Here is a 21007-nt window from a genome sequence, read left to right as displayed (position 1 = left end):
CGGTCCTGATAGACCATTTGTTTTATGGTGCTGCTGGGCACACAGCTTGGCAGGCTGTGGTTCAGCTGGTGTCAGTCCCCTCCTCTGTTGAACGTTATTCTTCATCATTCTGTCACTAGTTCCGGGTACAACTTGTTGGGATCAGCAGAACCCAATTCCCAGTGGTTTTTAATGGACATAATTGTATTTGTAGTTAGGGGTTTTGCTTGTCCAGGGTCCAGGAACATGCTAGCAGTATTTCTCAGAGAGCACATAGCCTGTGTGTGATGGGGTACACCAACAATCTCAGCACACAGGTGATTGATGCAGGAGGAGTTCAAGGCCAGCCTGGGATACGAAGTGACCTTCAGATGCTCCTGGAGGAAGATGGAGATGAAGACCCATGTCTTTTGTAAGCAATCACACAGTGGGGTTGGGGTAACTTCAGTAAAGTATTGGAGAAAGTTTGCTTTGGCTTGGCCAGTATCCAAAAACGAGGTGGACAGGGCAGCAGCAGACTGTTTGTTTTTGGTTAACTAAGATGCACTTCCTGCCACTATGTAGCCTTGCTGCTGGTAGCAGCACAGCTTGCCCTAGTCCTCTTCAGGCCACCACCTGCAATAGTCATTATGCTCCTCTGTCTCAGAGAAGGAAAAACTAAACCAAACCAGAGCCACTAGTATTGCATTTTAGGTTGCTGTAGTCACACTATTCATGTTAGTATGAAACCAACCTAAGCGTTACCAATATATTCTCCTGTGTTATACCTAACACCAGCAAGCTAGAAAACAGTACATGTTATTCTCATCAACAATTTGAGGGCTGGTGAGATGGCTCAGCTGGTTAAGATGCTCACTGCCAAGTCTGGTGACCTGAGTCTCATCCCCAGGATCCATATAGTGGAGGGAGAGAACCAACGCCTGAGAGCTGTCCCTCTGACCTCTACAGGTGTGCGTGGCTCACACATAGGTAATCATAGAAATAGTTTGCCAAGTAGTGGTGGTGCGTGCCTTTAATCCTAGCACCCAGTAGACAGAGGAAGGTGGACCTCTGTGAGTTCAAGGCCAGCCTGGTTTACATAACCAGGACATGACCTGTTCCCGGATAGCGAAAGTGGAGAAACAGAAATCCAATTAATTTATGATTTGGGACTGTAGCAATATTTGGAGGGAGGTGGGACTAGATATGGCCTATGTATGCCTGCCACAAAGTGTTATGTAATCTCTACTAGAATACACTTTCCTAGCCTCCCTGGGAGGATGAGATGTCAGAATGCTAACTGCCATGTCAAGGTCTTTTTTTTTTTTTTAAAGATAGTTATGTTTAATAATGTGTATGGGTGTTTCCTCTGTGTGGACATGTGCACCTGAGTGCAGTGCCTGTAGTGGCCAGAAGAGTGCATTGGATTTCCTGGAATTGAGAGTTACAGGCAGTTGTGAGCCTGCCTCCCGACCTGGATGCTTGGAACTGACCTCAGTTTTTTTTTTAAAGATTTTATTTATTTATTATGTATACAACATTCTGCTTCCATGTATATCTGCACACCAGAAGAGGGCACCAGATCTCATAGTGGATGGTTGTGAGCCACCATGTGGTTGTTGGGAATTGAACTCAGGACCTCTGGAAGAGCAGTCAGTGCTCTTAACCGCTGAGCCATCTCTCCAGCCCCCAGTTTGTTTTTTTTTTTTTAAATAACTTATTTGTATTTTATTTACATCGATGTTTTGCCTGCATGTATGTCTGTGTTTGAGTGTCAGATCCCCTGGAACAGGAGTTACAGACAGCTGTGAGCTATCATGTGGGTGCTGGGAATTGAACCTAGGTCCTCTGGGAGAGAAGTCAGTGCTTTTAAACAACTGAGCCACTTCTCCAGTCCCTCCCCCACCCCCAGCATTCTTTTATTTGTTTGTTTTTCAAGACAGGATTTCTCTGTAGCGTTGGAGGCTGTCCTGGAACTTGCTCAGTAAACCAGGATGGCCTCGAACTCACAGAAATCCACCTGTCTCTGCCTCCCAAGTGCTGGGATTAAAGGTGTGCACCACCACCACCCAGGCTCCAATAAGCATTTTTAATCACTGAGCCATCTCTACAGCTTACGAGAAACATTTTGTCTTTTTTTTTTTTTCCAGGGCTGAGGACTGAACCCAGGGCCTTGTGCTTGCTAAGCAAGCGCTCTACCACTGAGCTAAATCCCCAATCCTGAGAAAAAATTTAAAAGACAAGGTCTTTTAAAAACAAATATTTATTATGTATAGTGTTCTATCTGCATGTTTGCCTGCACACCAGAAGAGTTTGCCACCACCACAAGTTCACTGCCGAAACAAGATGCCAGCCACCACAGGCATCAGTTGTCATTTTAAAAAGATCCAACAAATTGGTTTATTTCTCTAAAGTGAAAGATGAGGCTATTTGGTGGTGGCTATTAGATTACACACTGGCCCTTATGTTAATAACTGATATTTTAATGTATAGATGCCATTTTAGATGGCTGTGAGCCACCATGTAGTTGTTGGGAATTGAACTCAGGACCTCTGGAAGAGCAGCCATCTGTCTGGCCCCTCAAGGACTTTAACCTTTTTGTAGAGTTTATGTCTTATGTCTATAGGTGTTTTGCTTCCATGTGTATCTGTGCACTGTGTGTGGGCCTGATGCTTGTGGAAGCCAGAAGAGTGGGTTGGATCCCCTGCAATGGATTTATAGATGATTCTGAGATGACATATGGGTGCTAGGACTTTCAAACCTGGATCTTCTGTAAGAGCCTCCAGTGCTTTTAACCACTGAGCCAGTAGTTCTCAGGTATTTTTAAATTCAAATTACAAAAGATAATGTTATATCCACATTAAAAATCTCTAAAGCCATGTAAAACCCGAAGGCATTAAAATTTATTAAATGATGCAGTAACAACAGATTCTTTATTTACAATAGCATTATTTAACATCAAATAAGCAAATAGCATCAGCAAAGCAATAGTAACTTGCATAAATGTATTTAAAATTTCTCTGAATATATCTACCTTTGCATAAACTGCTCACACTAGAAATACAAACATCAATGCAGATGAACAAAGTGATGTTCAGAGTCAACTCTGCTTTGAAAATAAATCACAACCTGAAACACTGTAAGCTTTCTCCTGAAGAACCATAGTTAATATATTGCTTAATTTTACCCTTGTAATAATCTTTTCATATACACATATCTCAGATGCAACTTCATGAGGAACTGTACAAATAAAACCCACAAATGACAAAGAAAAAATGACAGTTAAATGTTTGAAGAAATGGATCATCATCACTGTTCAATAACATAAGGGTAAGTGATGATGCACTTATTCAAAAATTGTACACAATTCACTATACAAATATAATACATTGGACAGCTATGTAGGAATATACAAGACTTAAAAACAGATCTAAGGCATTATGCTAGGTTTTAGCATTTTGAGGTTCTTGCACATAGCTTTTACCTGTAGTAAGAAACTTAAAAGATTTTGTTTTAGTCTATAAAGAAACACCAGGGAGAAAAATTCTAATTAAAATGAAGCCACTACAGTAATTTTCTTTTGTGCAGAGAGTGCTTTGCTCTTAGGCAGCATACTACCATACAAACACTAGAAAATTTTAAATTCACACCAACAATTAATGGCTTAAGTTGCATTTCAAAATTGATTGTGTATCTTTGGGTTCTGCAAGTGGATCTGTGCCTCCCAGTTCATGTGTCACACCCATATGAACTCCATTTTAAAACACAGATTAAAAATTGCATCTTAAACTGCAAAAAACCATTGCTTTCAATTATTACAGGTTGTAAGAGATACACATAGGGGGTGTTTGAGTCGTTGAATCAAACGAATCTGTTGTAACACAGCTCACTTCACTTTTAAAACTTACCACGTTACATGAACACTTAAATGGGTTTTACAACCAAGTTAAGGTGTGTATACTTTTCACATTATGTTTTTCACATTGAGTAATATAAGAAAACACTGATCCTGTGTTCTGTTAAACAAAAACCAAGTACAAATGTATTGTGTACAGCATGAGAAATACTGATGACAGGAACTGATTTGGCATTGGCTTCTATGAGAACATGATCAGAGGTCTCCTTCACTTATTTTATTTTCCTAATTAGATGGAAAAGAAAATGCATCACTGCTCTGAACTGAGAGAGAACTTACACTCTCTTCTTTGTGTCATGATCACAGGTTATTCTGACTGCTAGCTTTGTACACTTGTCTGGTTGGGATGGACATTAGAAAACTGGTAGATTGGATGAACATTGAAAGATAGATTTGTGGCTGGTGTTATAGTGAAATGGGATTTAAAATTCAAAACAAAATGAATCTGTTTTAAACTCCATTTTCTCTTCTGCCGTGTTAAAAGTTATCCTACCTCACATATTTCTAAAAATTTATCTGAAAATGGGTCACATTCAGTAGTGTACCACATGAGCCTCATTATTGGGGTGTGGTCCTAGAGTTCTGGGCCTCCATCTGCTCCCTTTTTCCAGCACAGCTGTGCAACCCAGTGGTTTGGTGGCCAACAGTGGAGCCTTGGGCAGACACATGAACTGGTGGCCACTGGGAAGTGCTGTTCCTTGGCCACCTCCCTGCACTGAGATTCCTCTCAAAGTGGAAAGAGATATCAAAATGCAAATTTCCAGAAAATTCTTTAGCACGGAGCAACACTTTCAGATGGTTTACCATTTGTCTTTGGGTCATATCTCTTTCTATATTTCCACAATCTGTAGATATATAGAGAGATACAAATATAAATAGGGTAGTTTATATGTTTTTCACCCTGCCAGGAATAAACAAATTTCAAGGAAAAACGTCTCTGTTCCTAGAAAGCTTGGCTAATGAGATATTATAAAATGCTTTGTTTTTAGACATCAAAAGGTATCATTCTGAAATTTAGATAAGAAAGAATGTATATCAGGGGTTGAGGAGAATTGAAGGTCTTAGTTCTGGGTACTGCAGTTGTCTGAAACTGACACCAATTAACAAATGTAACCCCTCCTCCACCCCCAACAGTGGGCAAGGAAAAACAACCATAAAAGTGCGCTGCTTAGTAACGCATAGTCTTTCTAAGGTTTATTAAGAAAGAATATAAACATATAAAATCAAGACTTGGTTCCTACAGCGGCTGCATATCATATAGATTAGATACATGATTCATGAGCAGAATCTCAAGGTGTAGAAAACAAAAGGTCTCAAGTCTACAAATCAGATCTGATCAAGGCATTGGCAGCCTTTAAAAACACCTTTAGGAGACATCGCTATGAACATCTAATTTAATACTGAAGTACCTCATTTTTGCGTCAATCCCACAATATGTATACCTCACAAAATTATACAATTAAAACACGTAAGTTCTGAACTTAAATTATTGCTTGTTTACATATAAATTGGATTTTTATGTACCTTACAAAACTTCGGCTTTGTCAGCACTGCTAAAAAACAAAATAAAAAAACCCATGGCAGAGGTCAGATCTGTCGTGATGTCTGCTGTCGATTTCATTAGTAATCTCTCATTTTGGAGGTCAGAGTGGATGCAGCAGCCCAGGCCTTCCTAAGCAGGTGTCTCAGCCTGACTGACATTGTCTCCACTTTGTTCCTCTCCTTGACAGGAAATGCATTTTCAATGGTAAGCTGATGCCAAGTGGCTAGAAACATTGACAGGATAAATGGCTAGCCTGGTTTCTATAGCTTGGGCTGTTGCTGTTGTTTTTATTTAAGAGAATAGAAGTGGGAAGGACAAGAAAAGGCAGGGAGGGGAGGGAGAGGTCAGGGTCATAGGAGGGAGAGATGCCAATTTAAACCACCTGATCAATCTAAAAACACTTAATTTAGAAATAAATATTTCTTTTTCTTCCTGGTGTAGGGGAACCAGCTTGGTTTTCACAAACAGGAAGAATTGGAGCAGATACTTGCTAATGTGAGCAGCCCTACTTTCGGTGCCTTTTCACCTACTCAAAAACTGGACACTCCTTCTGCCGTGGTTGGCAGCCTTTTGCAAGATACAACTCCAGCTGTGTCGTCCCTCACCGGGCACTTCAGAGCACAGACAGCGCTGTCCACAGTGCCTGCCCTGCTCCCATCCCAAATGCAGGTTTTAGCTTTAACTTTGTGGAAAAAACATTCCTTTCTCTTCTCTAGATAGGATCATAATCTTTTGTACAAGACTGATCAGCCAAGGAAAACAAAGCAAGAAACCAGTGTGTGGAACCCAACAGGAACAGAGCAAGAGCACGGTTCTCCTTAGATACATACATTTAAATACATTCAATCTGAATGGGTATGAAGTTTGCCTGTCGACATTTACTTTGCAGGAAAGATCTAAGTTGCACTAAGGTGAATGCAGTGAACAGACTGCGAGATGGTCTGGAGGCGAGCTTCAGGCTGGCCAGGAGAGGCGGCTCTTCCAGTGGCAGCCAATCCAGCACACCCTATGCTGGGGCCAGGGCCCAACTGTCTGCTGATGGTGTCCTGGGAGAACCGGTGGCAGGTCAGGTGGGTCAGAACAAAGAGACGCAGCTCTGCAGACTGGTCAGTGTTTTGAGCAAGTAAGCCCCATGGATTGAAGACAGAAGCAAACAGCAACTGTAGGGTCAGCAGTATTTCTGAAGGGAAACAGAGAGGCAGTGTGAAGTTAGTGGGCTCTTTACATTTAGTTGGTTTTTTTTTTTTTTTTTGTTACAGCCCTGGCTTATCTCAAACTCTCTACCCCTTGCACCAGTCCACCATACTGGGAATATCAGTATCAAGTTGTTATTTTTTTAAAAATGAAAACAATGCAATGTCCATCACAAAACACAAAATGCTAGCTTATTCTAGATAACGCAAATCTTGAAGGCCACACATTTAATGAGCAGTTATGTTTCTGATATGGGAAGGCAGATGGTGCTGTTCTTAACTGAATGCAACTCTTACAAACCCAACAGTGTCAAGTTTCTTACCAAAGACATCCCTCCATTCAGGCATGGTGGCACAAGCCTATAATCCCAGCACTAAGGAGGCACAGGCAGAGGACCTCAAGGTTAAGGAGTGCCTGGGCTACAATGGTCATACTGCCACTCACACCCACTTCGTTCGTTCGTGTGTGTGTGTGTGTGTGTGTGTGTGTGTGTGTGTGTGTGTGTGTGTGTGTGCGTGTGTGTGTGTGTGTGTGTGTGTGTGTGTGTGTCTTTCTCTATCACTCTCTACCTTGGTCTTTGAGACAGGGTCTTACTGAACTTGAAGTTCCTTGATTCAGCTAGACTGGCTGGGATCTGCCTATTTCTTCTCTCCTTCCCTGAAGTATTGGGGTTGCAGATGTGTGCTACCATGCCAAGATTGTTAGTTGGGAGGTGGGGATTTGAACTCAGGTCCTCATGCTTGCATAACAATCACTTTATCAACTGAGCACCCCCCAACCTAAGAAGATTCCTTCTGACATTTTCTTCTTCTCTCCTTCTCTCCCTCCCTTCATTGCTTTTTGAGACAGGGTCTCACTATGTAGCCCAGGCTGTCTTGGAACTCACCGGCTCCCTTTACAGCTATTTTTAATCCACTGATTTAAGAGTGCACTTAGAATATTCACAGTCACCTTGGCTGCGCCCTTGCCTCCGGTTGCTTACCCGAGATGCATCTCCCTCCTGCTTGATCATGTCCATTCCAGGCAGTTGGTTTGGGAAAAGGTTGCCTCCCCTCAGAGCAGGGTCATTTACCTGAGGGTGACAACACATGACACATTTCCCATTTTTAGTTTTATGTCCCTGGGGAGAAACGACTCCATCACAATGACTTCACAGGCCTAGCTGCTCTTCCATGTGCACATTTTGGGGCAGTATAGATGGGAGTCACACTGATAGTGTGACTGTATATTAACTTGCCTTCAAAAGTAAATTCTATTTGCACATTTTCATTTAAAAAATTATATCCCTCCACTTTGTGCATGTGTGTGTGCATGTTTAAAGCTGGTTCGAATCAGACTGGTGACTCAACCCTGTGACTGTGAAGCACCTGACATGCTGATACCTTTACTCTTAGGCAAGTTACTAATTAGCAAGAGCAAGGTGTGAATACCCAAGAGTGCAGGCTTTTGTGAACCGATTTTGGCCAAATAAACTACTCATTAGCATTTACATATTTCTTAATTTTTTTCCTTTTTATTACCTTTATTTTGAGTGTGGTGGCTATATGTATGCCATGAGTGTGGAGGCAGAGGTCAGTTCTCTCTACCATGTGAGTCCTGAAGATCCAGCTCAGGTTGCAAGGCTCAGTAGCCAGTACTTTACACCCTCCCCATCTCACCAATGTTAGTAGAGAATGGTTTTGTCAGAAGACACATTGTAGTTGTGGTTTCAATTTTTTTTGGCTTATTATACTGACTCTGATAGTCAAAATATTTAAATCCATATACACATTTCAAATGGTCTGAGTTACTAAATGCATCCAGCTATTCCTAGGTAGGCTGGTCTATGACTATGCTGTATTGCTGTATCACTGTGTGCCTCACTCTATGTGCCTCACACATGCCCAACAGAGAGAATCAGACAACGCCAGTGTCCATCTGTGTAGGAGCGTCAACAAACAACCTCACATTTCTTCTCTCTTGTCTTCCGTCCTTCCCTTCCTTTCTATGGTATAGTCTCCTGTAGTCCAGGCTGGCCTTGAACTAAAGTGCTGGGATCACAGGAATACAAAATAAAAATTAAAAAAAATGGCCAGAAAACAAACTATGGCACCTGCACTGCAGCAGTGAAGACAAACAACAGTGCATCAGCCTTTTCATTAAGAAAAGCAAGCGGCACTGGGTGGCAGGTATTGTGGCCCATGCTTTCCATCTACTTTTGGAAAAAAGCTAGCCTTTTTTGTTATTATTATTATTATTATTATTATTATTATTATTATTATTATTTTTCTAGTCAGGGTTTCTGTGTAGCCCTGGCTGTCCTGGAACTCACTCTGTAGACCAGACTGGCCTCAAACTCAGAGATCCACCTGGCTTTTCAGAGCTGGACTAAAGGCATGCATCACCATACTTGGCAAAGCTAGTTCTAAAACTTCAGAGCACTTATCACTCCATTTCTAAATTCCCAAATCATAAAAAATGTTAACGATGTGAAAATTAAGAAGAAGAAAAAAAAACCCAACCCTTTAGCAGTCAGGAATCCTTCCTAATGTTTTACCATTAAAAATTATTTTTGTTAAATCTCACTGGCACAGGTGAAAATAAGGTGAAAAAACACTTTTCAAAATAGATATGGGCAAAAACAAAACAAAACAAAAACCAAAAAAAAAAAAAAAAAAAAAGCCGAGTTCAGGGCAGCCTCCAAAGCCATAGAAAAACCCTGTCTCGAAAAAGCAAAAAAGACAGGGGACTGAAGGGCACAAACAGACAAAAAGCCAAGACTAGAAAATTCTGAGCTGCTTCTCTGCAGCACTTACCTGCTCAGGACCCATGGAGGACAGCCCAGACGTAGGCACGGAGGTCACTGAGGTCATGCTGATCTGTCCTGTCATCTGGTTCATGTTGTTCAAGCCACCTGTGTTGGTTGCCATGGACACATTGATGTTCATGTTGTTATTGTACATGCTGGTGTTTGCTTGTTGCCCAAAGTGTGGTGGTGACTGTTGTGAAAACATGCTGGAACACAATGAAAAGGTGTTAGAGCTGATGGTAAACCGAGGCAAGCAGTCTGGAACACTTGTTCTAGAATGAGTGACTCTAAACTGTATGAATGCAGGTGGGGCAGCCTGTGATGCTGGAACAGAATCATCAAGCTTTCTCCCTTGCACATGTTATCAAGAGGACATACACCTTCCCACTTTCCCAGCCGCTGGGTGCTTTCTGTTTGCTCATATCACACACACACATAAAGCTGGCTCTGGGTCACTGCATTCCACAGGAGTTCTACACTTAGGAGTGGAAACTGCTTCCAGGCATTGCTTTCAACTCCAAAATGAGATGTTGTGCTAGGCATTTGCAAAATTCTGTTGATTTTTGCTAAAGAGTAAACTGGATTACTTAGCAATTTGCTTGCTCTAGCAAATACATTTTTAAAAACATGGATGAAAGGGGTGGCTATGTCCTGTACCAAGTTTCCTGAAGGGATCATTTATATCTGACTCAGCAATGTGATATTACCTGTTTCCACCCATGCTCCCCTGAGCCCATCCATTCATGTCTGAAGGGGGCTGGTAGGCTGGGTTGGCTTGAGATTGCTGCATCATGGGGCTCTGGGTATGCGCCATCCGGGGGGACATTAGAGGACTCTGGGGTGTTGTAGCCCCAGTAAAGCCAGGATCAGGCTGTTGACTTATTCCTTAAAAACAAAATAGAAGTCCAAAAGAGATTGTTGGCTACAACATAGAAGGAATATTCTAAATTAAGTATACACAAAATAACTTTCAAATACTTGATTATGTACAATTAAAAGGATTTAATTTGAGATAGAAGTGCATGGGGGAAAAAAAAGTCTTCATACTTGAAATCTCTATAATAGTCACAGGGGTCCTAGGACACACATTGAACATCATGGCTTGAGTCAGAGAAATGACATTCTTTCCTTAACACCCTCCAAACCAAGGGTTTGCATGTATATATCATTTTTATTGTAAATGGTTAAAATTTTTTTAAAAAATGTAAGTATCATTGTAATTGTATGGCTTAAATTTAGTTTAGGCTCATTAAATACAGTCAACATATGAATAACTTTTCATTAAACTAAATTACATCATCTCACAATGACATAATATATTTTAGAAAATACCATCTGCATCCACACTGCCTTGTTTTGTTTTTGGAAAGGATTGTGATATCAAAGTGCTATCTCGATTAGCAATCAGGACCATTCAGTGTGTGTTTCCAGTTTAGTTTCAGAGGAAAAGAATTCACAGGAAAAGGAAAGAGCTCTCAGCAGACTTTCCTCAGCCATCAGAAAGGAAATACAGCACTGGGAAAGGAAGGTGGTGAAAAGGGCATTCAGAGATGGAAACATATTCAGAAATATTTCCTTAATATTTGTGCAGCACTTAAAGAAGCCACAAAAGAAAAGTTTCTATCATATCAATACACTACCTTTGTTTTTGTGTTTTTTGTGGTTTTTTTTGAGACAGGGTTTCTTTGTATAGTCCTGGTCCTGGAACTCACTCTATAGACCAGGCTAGCCCTGAACTCAAAGACTTTTATCATTACTTATAGATCACTCAGACAGGGTAAAGGGGAACCATTTGGAACATTTAATGTCCATGTAAGCACTGATATTTATTAATAATCCCACTATTAATTGAATGTGACACACATAAATATTAATTTTCCTTGTTATTATTAAATTTCCTTGACATTATCCTTGTTATCTCATCTCTTAGACCGACATTAAAGAATAAATCAATATGAAGTAAAGAGGTCTCCCATTGCGGTTCTGATGCAACACTTCAAGAATTACCTATTCAGTAAAGATTTGGTATAATCGTTAAAGGTTTTCTTTTCTTCTTTCATAAGTGCTGTCAATAACAAAGTATTTTTCAAAAGCTGTACAGTATCTGTAATATTTAAATTGATTTTTGTCTTCTGACATTTTGTATCTAGCTATTGATTTGTGTCAGTCTCCAAGACATTTAAATATAAGTAGCAATATTTGTGCATGTGTGCGTATTATATTCATTAGACACTCATGCACGTTCACACACAGAGACACAAACACACTTAACTTTGGTCATTCTTAAAGTAAGACCTGCACCCAGAGAAAAGAAGGAACCAGGGCTAAGAGACAGCATGGCCCTGTGCTGGACTTGGGGACTTCTGCCAGGCCCCACGTGTCCTCCCAGGTTTCCTAGTATTCTCTGGTTACTCAGATTCATCTGAGAGACATGCAAAGAGCAGTGAGAGGAGCTGTGACCCAGGACTGAGAGGCACTGGGAGAAAGGGCAGAGGAAAGGTGGTGGGGATAAGTCCAGTACCGTAGTTTGGTGGAAATGGAAACTGCTGGGCATTGGCCTGGGGAATCCGGGGATTGCTCATGGCTGCTGGTAAACCACTAGGAGCCACCATGCTTGGGGTCATATTCAACCCTTGTCCTCTCATCATCAAAGTTCGCTGCTGCACCTGCTGTTGCTGATGCATTTGTCTCTGCCGAAGGTGCTGGTTGAGGATTTCCCTCTGCCTCTGGGCCAGCATCTGTGCATTAATAGGAGCCTGAGATGGAGGGCACCCATGAAAGAAAACCAAGGGTAGATAGGTTAACAGATACCAATGGCATGCTCTATGTAAGATCATTTGAAAATAAAATTACATGAAGAAAAGTACTCAGACTGGAACACCTAGTGAGTGAGCATGTGAGTTTCTAAGTTCAACCTGTGACGGTTCTATAACCCTGTGCTGTTAGCTAACTCAGTTTGTGAGAATACAGTCATCTGAAGGGCTTCAAAGAGCACAGGCTTCCTACAGGAAGGCTCTTTGTGTTTATTTTCATGTGTTATGCAGCATGTGTGTGCAGTGCTCATGGAGGCCAGAGGAGGGGGTCCAGTCACCAGGGAATAGAGTTTACAGATGACTCTGACCCACTTTAGAAGAGGAGCCATCTCTCCAAGTTGTGTGTAGCTCAAATTGAGCATCAACTCTTATTCTCTTGCTTCAGCCTGCTGAGTGCTGGGATTAGGGCATGGGCCACCATGCCCAGCAGAAGACATCACTCGAGGATAGCAGTTTAGTTTCTCTTAAGGAATATTCCAATCTAACAAGAAACCACATTCCTGCTAAAGGAGACCTGGTGCACTGCAAGAAGGATGGAGGTGAGGGTGATCTGGCAGTGACTTCTCTTACTTCACTGATCACCAGGGCTGATTTGGCTGGAGACACAGGTATACACTCTGCCTGCTCCCATTTAGTCAAAGAGGAAGTCCCTTCCCAGTAGAGGAATGTTCTTTCATGGCCCTGGTGTGTGGTCAGACCCCCACAAAGCACCTGGTCTCAGAATGTTCTTTACTCAGGGTAGCTAAGTGATATGGATGCAGAGCTGGGACCCTGGGCTTGCTCTCAGGAGACAATATGAGGCTGTACACTGTTGTGTAAGACACATCCTGGCCATTTGTGAGTTTGCCAACTTTGAAGTTTATTTGTAATTCCCACATTAACATTCACAGCACTGTCATGGCCAATTATGAACCTGAGTATAGTAGTAAAGGATTTCAGATGCTCAGTATGCACATTTCCAGCCAAGGGGAGCATGTGATGGGCTCATAACGGTACAGAGGTTTCTTTTTTTTATCTTCTGTCTCCTATAATTTTTTTTTTTTTTTTGGGTTTTTGAGACAGGGTTTCTCTGTGTAGCTTTGGAGCCTATCCTGGCACTCGCTCTGGAGACCAGGCTGGCCTCGATTTTTTTTTAAATTTATTTTTATTTTATGTACATTGGTGTTTTGCCACCGGTGTCTGGTCCCCTGGAACTGGAATTATAGATAATTGTGAGCTGCCATGTGGGTTCTGGGAATTTAACCCAGGTCCTCTAGAAGAGCAGTCAATACTCTTAACAACCACTGAGCCATCTCTCCAGCCCCAGAGGTTTCTTATATGGCCCAATAGAACCTAATATGCTTTCTGCTGGTGCAGCACTGTCTAGTGTACTCAAGTGTAAGAGGCAGGTGTGCTTATGGAGAAAATGCATGTGTTAGGTGAGGTTTGTTTGGCTCTGAGACAGTCTACTGACCAAGATTTATGTTCACAAGTAAATTACACACATGGAAAATGTCTGCAAACAGAAACTCCCACAAAAACAAGGTTATGTGCTGAGAACAAGATGTGACCAAAGGCTTGTGACTCTAAGCCTGTGTTCTTGGGAACATCAGCTGGTACTTGAATCAGAATTGGTCAAGACTTTCTGTAACATCACTCTTGTGTACGATAAGAATAAACTGACCCTGGCAATAACAATGGCACTGAGAACTAAAGCAGGGACTCAGAAGATAGGCTAGATAGGTCCAGGGTGTGCAGAAGCAAGAGGAAGGATGACAGGAGGTGCTGAAGGGACATAGTGGACACAGACAGCTTCAGGGCTCCTCACCTGTGTTGGTACTCCAGGCCTCAGCGTCAAGTTCACATTTGACACATTGCTGATTTGATTCATAAGTGGCTGGCGATTCTAAATATAAACAAGTAGGAACCAAAACTTTTTTAGGAGGGGAATGAGTCAAGACAGGGTCTTTCTGTGTAGCCCTAGCTGACCTACAATTCTATACTTTTTGAGACAGGGTCTCTCTTTCTCTATGTAGCTCCAGCAGACCTGAAACTCGCTATGTAGACCAGACTGGCCTCAAAATCACAGAGATCTACCTGCCTCTGCCTCCCAAGTGCTGGGATTAGAGGGTTATCCCAGCTCAACACATTTTATAAAACAGGAAATATTTACTTCAAATCACCTTTTCCAATTAACAAAGTCCCCAGTCCAATTCTAATACTTCACTGCTATACCAACCCCCATTAATCTTCCCAAGCCCCCAGCTTTGAAGGTTCCATGAAAAAAACCAACCTGCTGTGCTTGGAGGCGATGCTGAAGTTGAAGCCTCAGTTGGTTTGGCTGGTTTTGCACAAGGCCCGTGGGCCTGAGGCCTGGTCGGGGCTGCATACGGAGTGTGGTGTAATTAGGCCGCTGTCCCATGGTATGAAAGTTTGGATCTTGCATGGGATTATAGTTACCCTGGGCCATTTGTGCCTGAGATGCATACTGCTGTGGGAAAACAGGGGCCTTCTGCTCCAGCATCATGTTAGCCTCTTGACTTGAGAACTGTTCTGGATCTACAGCTTGGCTCTGAAAAGAAACCCCAAATGAGCCCATAAATAAAGCCACTAAAGAGATTATACTAAAAAAAATAGGAGGCAGCTTTCTCTTCCTCTCATATTTGATGCTTTAAAAATACTGTACCAATTATTTCAAGGTATTTTTAGCTTGGTCTACTTTCCCTTTTTATTTGACACAATGCCTCTTTGCTTAATAGATCCAATTACCCAAGAGAAGAAGCAAGGGTGAAGGCCACCTCTCCACAGCACTTCTTTCAAGGGGGTGGGAAAAGGGGGATATGGCGATATAATGCTCTACCCAACATGGGATGAGCAGACATCGGCAGGTTTTATCTCTTTTGACTGAGCACACAAACCTCTATCAATCATCTTAATGCAATGATTGGCCAAGCTAGCATTAGCAGTGTTAGGGAACCAGCTACCATTGTCCTTACTCTGACTTCAGGAAGTCTTTCTAGCTAAGACATGATAGGTTGCAGTCCACATTGTGATGTGGGACTTGAGACGTCAGTGGGGTAATAGCCTATTATGTTTTGGGGGTGGCTCCACACATGCCCACCCTCCTCCTCCATTCTACCTAAACATGCCTTCTGCAGTTCAGTTAGCACAACTGAGGAGATGTTAGAGACAGCACAAACTAAAAAGGAGGGTAAAGACATGGTGACTTGACACTGGCTTTAATTTAAAAAGGCATTACAATTTTTTTGGAGACAGGACTTGACACTGGCTTTAATTTAAAAAGGCATTACAATTTTTTTGGAGGCCAAGGCAGGTGAACTGCCGTAAATCTAAGGCTAGGCTGGGTTATAGATGAGATACTCTCTTAAAAAACAAAAAAAACCGCCGGGTGTTGGTGGCGCACGCCTTTAATCCCAGCACTCGGGAGGCAGAGGCAAGCAGATCTCTGTGAGTTCGAGGCCAGCCTGGTCTCCAGAGCGAGTGCCAGGATAGGCTCCAAAGCTACACAGAGAAACCCTGTCTCGAAAACCCAAAAAAACCCCCCAAAAACCCTTGGAAACCCACCAAAGTGTTACGGGTCACTCAAAAACTCCAAGGACATTTAAAAATGTCACCTGGATAGACTCAGTGATAATCACTGAGGAGCTAAGTTCTAGCTGATGCTAAGGTGAAGCCAACAGTTCCACAGGAAATAGTTACCCCATTTCCTTTCTGGCCTCATTCAGGGTGTACCGTGTAACCTGCAGCATTTCTTTCCATTGCACTATTTTCAGTATGAATTGACAAGTCCGAACTCCTACTTGTGTCTGCTAAACTGTGGGAGTTAATTATGACAAGATTATTTTTAATGCTTCATGGATGTCACCTTCCTCACAGATGTAGTGACATGCTGGAGGTCCAAGGACACTGGCCTTGGAAGATACTTGTGACAAAAAGAAAGACGAGTTGATGCTGATGGAAAGGAAGACAGCGATAAGGGCGTGAGGACTTTTCTAGGTCCCTCTTTCTTCAGCAAACCAGGAGGCTGCTTCCCAGGGAAGCAGCTGCCAGTGGGGGACGGGGAGCAGTTTCAGACACACTGTCTTAGTGCCTCCAGGAGAGTGCTTCCTCCCTGGCAAGCTCAAATCAAAGAAATACAAACAATTACAAGTCTGTTACCTCCTCAAGTAAACTAAGTGGGAAGAAGAGTGCTAACTAGACTCACTGAGGTGACTGACTTGTTTTTGTTTTTTTTTGGTTTTCGAGGGAACTAGCTCTTATAGATCAGGCTGGTCTCGAACTCAAAGAGATCCACCTGCCTCTGCCTCCCGAGTGCTGGGATTAAAGGCATGTGCCACTACCGCCTGGCAGTGATTGACATTTTTAATATTCCTATTTGTTTAAATATTCCTAAAATTATTATGGGTGGCACCCACATAAGAGCCAAAGTGTTTCAGCTGCAGCCACACCTACAATGACTTCTGCTACATATGTATGAAACAGTCCTTTCCAAGTGGTGCCGCCTGCCCTAATGCACAGGCATGGGTAGGACAGAAGCCTGTGCTCAGACTGTCTCCCCTTCTAGGGGCAAGGGCAAAGGCCACCAGGAACTTGTGACTTGTGGTTTCTTTGACCTCTTTTCTTCATCTGCCCATCAGCAACGAGGGAATTGGCCAGTTGGGTTTTGGCTTATGCCTTTCTGCTGTAATTCAAGTCTGTCATTCCCAGGTACTTGCTTCTTGGGCAACGGTTTATGTGGAAGTAGTGGAGGAGCAGGAGCAGGAGGAGGAGGAGGAGGAGGTGGGGGGCAGGTCTGCCTACTAGGAGGTGAAAAGCACCCCAGAGTAGACTGCTGGAGCAGACACCTCCTGCTTATGGAGCCTGTGGCTCCTGCAGTGCTCTGGCCTACCTGGCTGACCAGTTCTGGGATCCCCAGAGCTCGATCAATCTCCTCAAGGCCATCGAAGTTCCGTAAGGCCAGATACAGCTGGTCTAGAAGAGCGCCCTCATCGCTTGGAGACTCTGCTGCAGGATGTGGACACAGCAGGTCATCGGGGGAACTGCCAAATGGCTGCCTGAAAAGAGACAAACTTCACCATGGGCTGATGGAAATGCCAGTTCACTCCCAGCATTTCTGCGATGAGCTTACTCCAGCCAAACATTGAACAAAACAAGACTTGTGAAAACATGCACCCGAAAACCCGTTTTATTTAGGCTAATAAAGGCCAGATATAAATGGAAGCAGTTTTGTTTCTACATTCTCCCACTATATAGCTAGCAAAGTAGGGGGTTTAGCTTAGTCAGGTACCCACATTTGTAGGAAGTCTCAAAGGCACCACCATGAAAACTACTTTGATCTCTGTGTTGGGGACCCACCTGCCTAGCTTCTTTCACAAACTTACACTGGTCTCAAGTGTGTATCTACTTTGCACTGACAGGACGGAATAGTCTGGAGCTTTCAGAAGGAAGCAGTGACTCTCATCATAGTCACTTCTATAGGAGGCTATGATGGCCACATAGGAGAGAATAGCAACTCATCAGCATAAAAGCTACACTCGCTTGAATTAAATCTGGGCTTGAGTGAAATTGGCTGAGCTACTAGGAAACTTTGTATTTATGCAGAAGCAGAATTTGCAAACATTTATTAAAATTCTCAAGAAGTGTAGCTGTTAGTCTTTGTGAGTTAGGTGCCAAGGGAAGGGAATCACAAACCTTCTAACTGCAATTGCTGTAAGGTAGTGCAAGATAGCATCTTCACACTAAACTACCATTTCTCTTCTTTTTTGTTTTTTCAAGACAAGGTTTCTCTGTGTAGCCTTGGCTGTCCTGGAACTCACTCTGGAGTTAACCAGGCTGGCCTCAAACTCACAGAGATTTGCTTGTCTCTGCCTCTGGAGTGCTGGGATTAAAGGTGTGCACCATCAACACCCAACAAGAGCATGTATACATAAGGGTGTATGTATTATGGGTAGTTCCACCCTTGCCCTTATTGTCACTAAGAGGCTTGTGGAAGAACAGCTTGCTTGTACTGGATGTGTTCACAATGTGCTACCTACTTCTTTTTTCCTACAGTCCACACTCCCCCAATTAATCTTTAAAACACAAATCTCACCAGTCTTCTTCTTTCCTGCTATAATTCAGGAGCTGAAAGAATGGGCACAGAAATGGCAATGTGTGGGAGAAACCATATAGGTACATACATGGGTGGGGCATTAGGAGATCCCCAATATGCATGACCAATAACTGGACAGAGTAGGGCTCATGGAAAGTTCTGGAGACCAAGAGCTGATGTGAGCTCTTGATCATGTCCCCTTAGGCCTGGGAAGCTATTTAGTGAGGCAGTAAAGTATTGCCTCTTTGCTGGCTAGTTTGATGTCAACTTGACACAAACTACAGTCATGAGAGGAAGGAACCTCAACTGAGAGAATGCCTCCATAAGATTAGGCTGTGGGCAAGACTGTAAGGCATTTTCTTAATTAGTGGTCAATGGGGGAGGGCCAGCCCATGGTGGGTGGTGCCATCCCTGGGCTGCTAGTCCTGCATTTTACAAAAGAGCAGGCTGAGCAAGCCATGGGGGAGCAAGCCAGTGAGCAGCACTCCTCCATGGCTTCTGCATCAGCTCTTGCCTCTGGGTTTCTGCATTACTTCTTTTGATGATGAACAGCGATATGGAAATATAAGCCAAATAAAACCTTTCCTCCCCAGCTTGTTTTTAGTCATGGTGTTTCATCAAGAAAATGACAACCCTGACTAGGACAGCCTCTGTCCAGCTGTGTCAACAGCTGTCAGCTTCTGTCAGAAGGTGTACTGCAAAAACAACATTCCTCCCCAGATTCCTCCACCAGTGAATGACAGGGCAGTGTGAAATCTAACCATGACAGATTATGCGGAATCTGCACAGACTTGCCAATCTTTATCCCACTGAAGTTAGCCAGGGAGTTGAAGGGGCTCAGCCTCATCCTTTATGAGAGTGACCTCTTCACCCTGCAGCAACCAAGTACTCACAACAGAAAACAGATGCACATGTTCATCCAAGTTAAGCATGTACTTCTGCATAATAAAATACGGTTTTGTTATTGTTGTGTTTTGTTTTTCTGAGACAGGGTCTGAAACTCACTACATAGGCCAGGCTGGCTTTGAAATTGCAGTAATCCACCTGCCTCTGCTCCCCAAGTCCTGGAATAAAGATGCATCAACACTCTTAGATTTTTTTTCTTAATCAAAATCCCCAAACATATGTATATATTAAAAAGCAAAACAGGCTGGTGATAGTCCAGTGGCAGAGAGCTTGCAGAGCACACAAGGCCCTGGGTTTGATCTCTAGCACTGTAGAAAAACACAAACCCACTGGGTGCATGCCTATAATCCCAGCACTTGGGAGGCAGAGACAGGCAGATCTGTGTGAGTTCCAAGACAGCCAGGACTACACAGAGAAACCGTGTCTCAAACAAACAAACAAACAAACAAAACCCCCAAAGCCCCAAACAAACAAACAAAAAATCAAAAGAAAAAGCAAATCAAAAATGCAAACCCTATGGTTTAAGGCAGTACCTACAGCTTCCCTGCGTTGGTCCCAGGTCTGTGGTCTCTAGAACTGTCCTAGCACAATATCCTCAACTTCCTCTTCCTGAACATAGTTTACTGACTCACTGTACTCATATTAGTACCCCATTCCTCAGCTTTATGTGGAAAATGTCTATGTATGTGGGGTAGGTGATGGCAGTGAAATTCAGACCTTTCCACCTGCTACACCACAACATCCCATGAGTCTTGACCACTCTGGGTAACATCTTTCTGTTGAGGCGCTCGCACGCACACACAGCCCCCCTCCCTGTCACACACCTCACAGGCACTCTGACCACCTTACTCGCCCGTTATACTAGACCACTAGCTGTGCTATGCTGGTGGACAGGGCACTTATGTTCAAAGCATCAACACCAGGCTGTGTATTGAGGTGGGGATTGTATGTTCTACTCTGTGCTTACCTGGTGCAAGGAAGTAAAAAAAATACAGGTCTAGGAGCTTTCCACTTTTCAAAAACAAAAGATTCCTAGTGCAGTTGGACTAGCATGTTTCTAAGCATGTCTTATTAAGACAGATACACTATGTCCCAGCTCAGTGGCACAGCACACGGGTTCTGCAGTTCCCTTAGAAACACAGGCAGTGTACACTCAGAAAACCCAGCCTTACAAATGCAAAGAACAAGTCTTCTGCTTTCAGAGACAAGTTCTTGTTACACAGTACTGGCCTGGCACTCACTCCCTACAGAAATCCTCACACCTCAGCCTCCCAAGTGAGGGACTGTAGGTGTATGGAGATGGTGTGCCGTTTTGAATGTAATTGGCCCCAATAAGCTCACAGGAAGTGGCACCACTGGGAGGTGTGGCTTTGTTGGAGGAAGTATGTCACTGTGGAGGCATCACGTCCAGTACCTCAGCCTACTTCCTGTTGCCCATGGGTCAAGATGTGGGAATCTCAGCTCCTTCTCTAGCACCATGTCACCTGCATGGCACCATGTTACACCAGGATGATAATGGACTAAACCTCTTAACTGTAAACCACCCCAATTAAATGTTTTTCCTTTTTAAGAGCTGCCATGGTCATGCTGTCTCTTCACAGCAGTAGAAACCCCTAACTAAGATAGATGGCTCAGTGATTAAGAACACTTGCAGGGGATGGGGGTGGGGGGTGTCAGCTTCCAGCACCCACATGCTTGGCTCACAACTGTAACTCCAGTTCTAAAGGACTCATCACCTACCTTGGGCCTTCATGAGCAGTAGATACACACATGGTACACACACACACACACACACACA

The 21007-nt window shown here is 43.1% G+C and overlaps 1 protein-coding gene across 1 annotated transcript in view; it reads right to left on the bottom strand.

Annotated features, from left to right (window-relative positions):
* Window positions 1-2839: 2839 nt before the first annotated feature.
* Window positions 2840-21007, bottom strand: part of Ncoa2 (nuclear receptor coactivator 2) — a 245696-nt gene continuing 227528 nt past the window's right edge. Inside the window, 8 exon segments of the mRNA XM_035438707.1 lie at window positions 2840-6597; window positions 7594-7683; window positions 9407-9605; window positions 10107-10284; window positions 11921-12155; window positions 14020-14097; window positions 14485-14763; window positions 17101-17266. Coding sequence (XP_035294598.1) covers window positions 6586-6597; window positions 7594-7683; window positions 9407-9605; window positions 10107-10284; window positions 11921-12155; window positions 14020-14097; window positions 14485-14763; window positions 17101-17266 — 1237 coding nt within the window. The 3' untranslated portion in view covers window positions 2840-6585.

Source organism: Cricetulus griseus, chromosome 2 (genome assembly GCF_003668045.3).
Source record: "Cricetulus griseus strain 17A/GY chromosome 2, alternate assembly CriGri-PICRH-1.0, whole genome shotgun sequence".
Taxonomy (NCBI): Eukaryota; Metazoa; Chordata; class Mammalia; order Rodentia; family Cricetidae; genus Cricetulus; species Cricetulus griseus.
Note: the sequence above shows the minus strand (reverse complement) of the source record. Positions and strands in the feature narration are given on the sequence as shown.